This window comes from Penaeus japonicus, unplaced genomic scaffold (genome assembly GCF_977035675.1).
Source record: "Penaeus japonicus unplaced genomic scaffold, GWHDUDI00000001_assembly GWHDUDI00000012, whole genome shotgun sequence".
Lineage (NCBI taxonomy): Eukaryota > Metazoa > Arthropoda > Malacostraca > Decapoda > Penaeidae > Penaeus > Penaeus japonicus.
Genome location: NW_028234414.1, coordinates 10,348,287 through 10,350,786, shown reverse-complemented (window position 1 = coordinate 10,350,786; position 2,500 = coordinate 10,348,287). Strand labels below are relative to the sequence as shown.

The following is a 2,500-nucleotide window of genomic DNA, read 5'->3' as shown; positions in this document are numbered from 1 at the left end:
TATATATATATATATATATATATATATATATATATATATATATCCCCACATTCCTATCGTAACTTAAGCAATGTACAAAACCTCTCTTAAGATTATATCAACTTGATCATCATCCATTTTTAATCTTTCACACCTTCCTGTCCTTCCTTTTCCGTTCCCACCATAACAGGCGCCGTCTCTTCCCTCTTGCAGATGCGTCGTTTGCAATTTGTGTTCTTATGCCTGGCGTCCGTGGCCTTAGCGGTCCGCGCCGAAGATGATGCCCAGAATGAACACGTTGACCTCATTGACGACCTGGATGACAGCATAGACATCGACCTCCCCCGCATGTTGGGTGACCTTTTTAAGAGTGAGTTGGTCTTATTTTGCTTATGTTGTCTCAGTGTTTAGTTTAGGCTCCGCGTCGGTTTTACCTTTAGTGAACAGTGTATTTCTATATTGTTCATGTTAATTTTTGTTTTGTTATTTGGGAGGGGGAGGGGGGGGGATAAAAACGTATGTATAAGCCTGTTAGATCTCACATTTAAGTTGTTTTTTGGGTGTACTTAAGTAAACCTGAAGGTGGGTCGTCACCCTTTAGGAGTTATGAGTCGGAAAGGGACACATAATCACTCTCCTTTGGGCGGAGACGGAAGTCTGGCTCGTGCAACCTCTGCTCTGATGAGGCATTTAGGTCTTTTCTTTCTATCATAAAAGTCTCCATTTACTATTTTTTTTCTCACATATTAGAAGGATCTTCCGATATGAAAAAAAAACAAGAAAAAACTTGCTCAATTGTAATTCCCTGAGTGTCTCCCGGTTTACTTGTAATGATAGAATTATTCGTTTTCAGTTTTTTCTGTAAGTGTGTGGCCATGGCAATATTCAGTTTTGCTTTGTCAAAACATTTCTAATCAATATTTTAAACAATTTATTATTTTCTACGTGTGAAATGATTACCACTAGTATTACAGCCATAATGAACACTTTTCTAGAATAACATTTTCATTTACCACTTAAAAACCTTTTTTTACTTTAAATATGCTGGTCATGTTATCTGACCCCTGATGTTCCAACAAGGTTCTCCCCGTTATACGGATCTTTATGTAAGCGCTGACCTCGTTCTTATGCCCTTTTCTGGCTCCATGCCCTGATGTGGATGCCGAGCACATCGTATCATCGGGAGAACCTCTTCCTAACTTTTTTATTGCGACCTCTGTCAACTGGCACATTTTGTATCATTCATTTTCGTAAGACTAAATTGGGCTCTCCATTGTCTCTCTATAACCATTTTGAATGAGCAATTAGACATTTAATATTTCTTTAAGGTAATTTCGGATGTTACGGAAGAATAATTATGATATTCAAACGCGGGAGAATGTGATGCAATGCGAGCTATGACTCTCTGCAGCATTTACTAGCATATTACTCTTTTTTCATCGTCCCAAGTTATATCACTTTTTGTAGCGTATTCGCCCTCTTTTTTCTCCTCATATAAGCGTAGGATTGATAAGCATTTCACTTAAACCATGATAGGAACAAGTTTATAATCAGTATTTTCTTCATTGTTCTTCCTTTTCTCCAATTTTCGAAACCTGAATAATTTCTTGCTTGCTTTTTTCAGTGGACGTGGACGAGGATGCCGATGTTGATTCAGGTAAGAACTTTGTTTACGTTTGATCTAAACTTGTGCAATGTGATACGGTGTTGTTGATGATAAGATTTTCCTTCTAACCTTCTTTAAGTCAACATATCGCCGTTTCATTTTACTGTCATGTGAACTCTGGCATGTTTTATTATTTTTCTCTAAATGTTTTTTTTTGTTTTTTTTGTTTAAAGAGTAGCTTTTATTTATTTATTCTTTTTTCTCTCCCAATAGATGATGCCGCAGATTCAGACCGAGAGAGTCGTACGTATTTCACATCGTTGCGTTTTGATATTTTTTATTGCATAGTATGGATTTACCTCTTTGGAATACTACAAACCCCGTAGTTTATTATCTCCCTCCCTCCTCCTTTCCTACCCCTCCTCCCCTGCTTTCCTTCTGCACTCCTGTCTCAATTCCTGTCCTCGCCTCATCTCTCTTATCTGTTATCTCCCCTCTTCTTCCTTCCCCTCCATATCCTCGTCTTGTCATTCCCCTCTAATCGTCTTCCTCCTTTCCTTCCTTCCCTTCTGTAACCTCGCCTTCCCACCTCTTCTGACCGTCTTCCTCCTCTCCTCGCAGGCGCTCGTGACGTAACCGATGGCTCCGACAAGGCCATGACCGACCCGAAGGACCTCTCCCGTTTCAACAGCTTCATCGACACCTTCTTCAGGCGCCTCAACTCCTATTCAAGGACCCGCTTCGACCCTCTCGGCTTTGCCATTGCCAAGAAGGGTGCCAGCGGCAAGACCAACAAGTAATGATTCCTTTGTATTTCATTTCAAGAATTGCCTTTTCCCTTTGTTGATCCATAGTGGTTCCTCCACAGCCTTTCGCGCACAGTTCACGTTTCTCTCTTTGCCCAACAGGAAGAAA

General features: G+C 40.2%; 1 protein-coding gene across 1 annotated transcript in view; it reads left to right on the top strand.

Moving 5' to 3' along the window:
* The window catches only part of LOC122255920 (uncharacterized), a 6,845-nt gene that overhangs the window by 2,074 nt on the left and 2,271 nt on the right, over positions 1-2,500 (top strand). The window contains exons 2-6 of the mRNA XM_086542445.1: positions 193-349; positions 1,604-1,636; positions 1,859-1,888; positions 2,207-2,381; positions 2,494-2,500. The exon at positions 2,494-2,500 is cut by the window's right edge and continues 216 nt beyond it. Of these exons, the coding sequence (XP_086398571.1) occupies positions 193-349; positions 1,604-1,636; positions 1,859-1,888; positions 2,207-2,381; positions 2,494-2,500 (402 nt within the window). The remainder of the gene's footprint in view (positions 1-192; positions 350-1,603; positions 1,637-1,858; positions 1,889-2,206; positions 2,382-2,493) is intronic.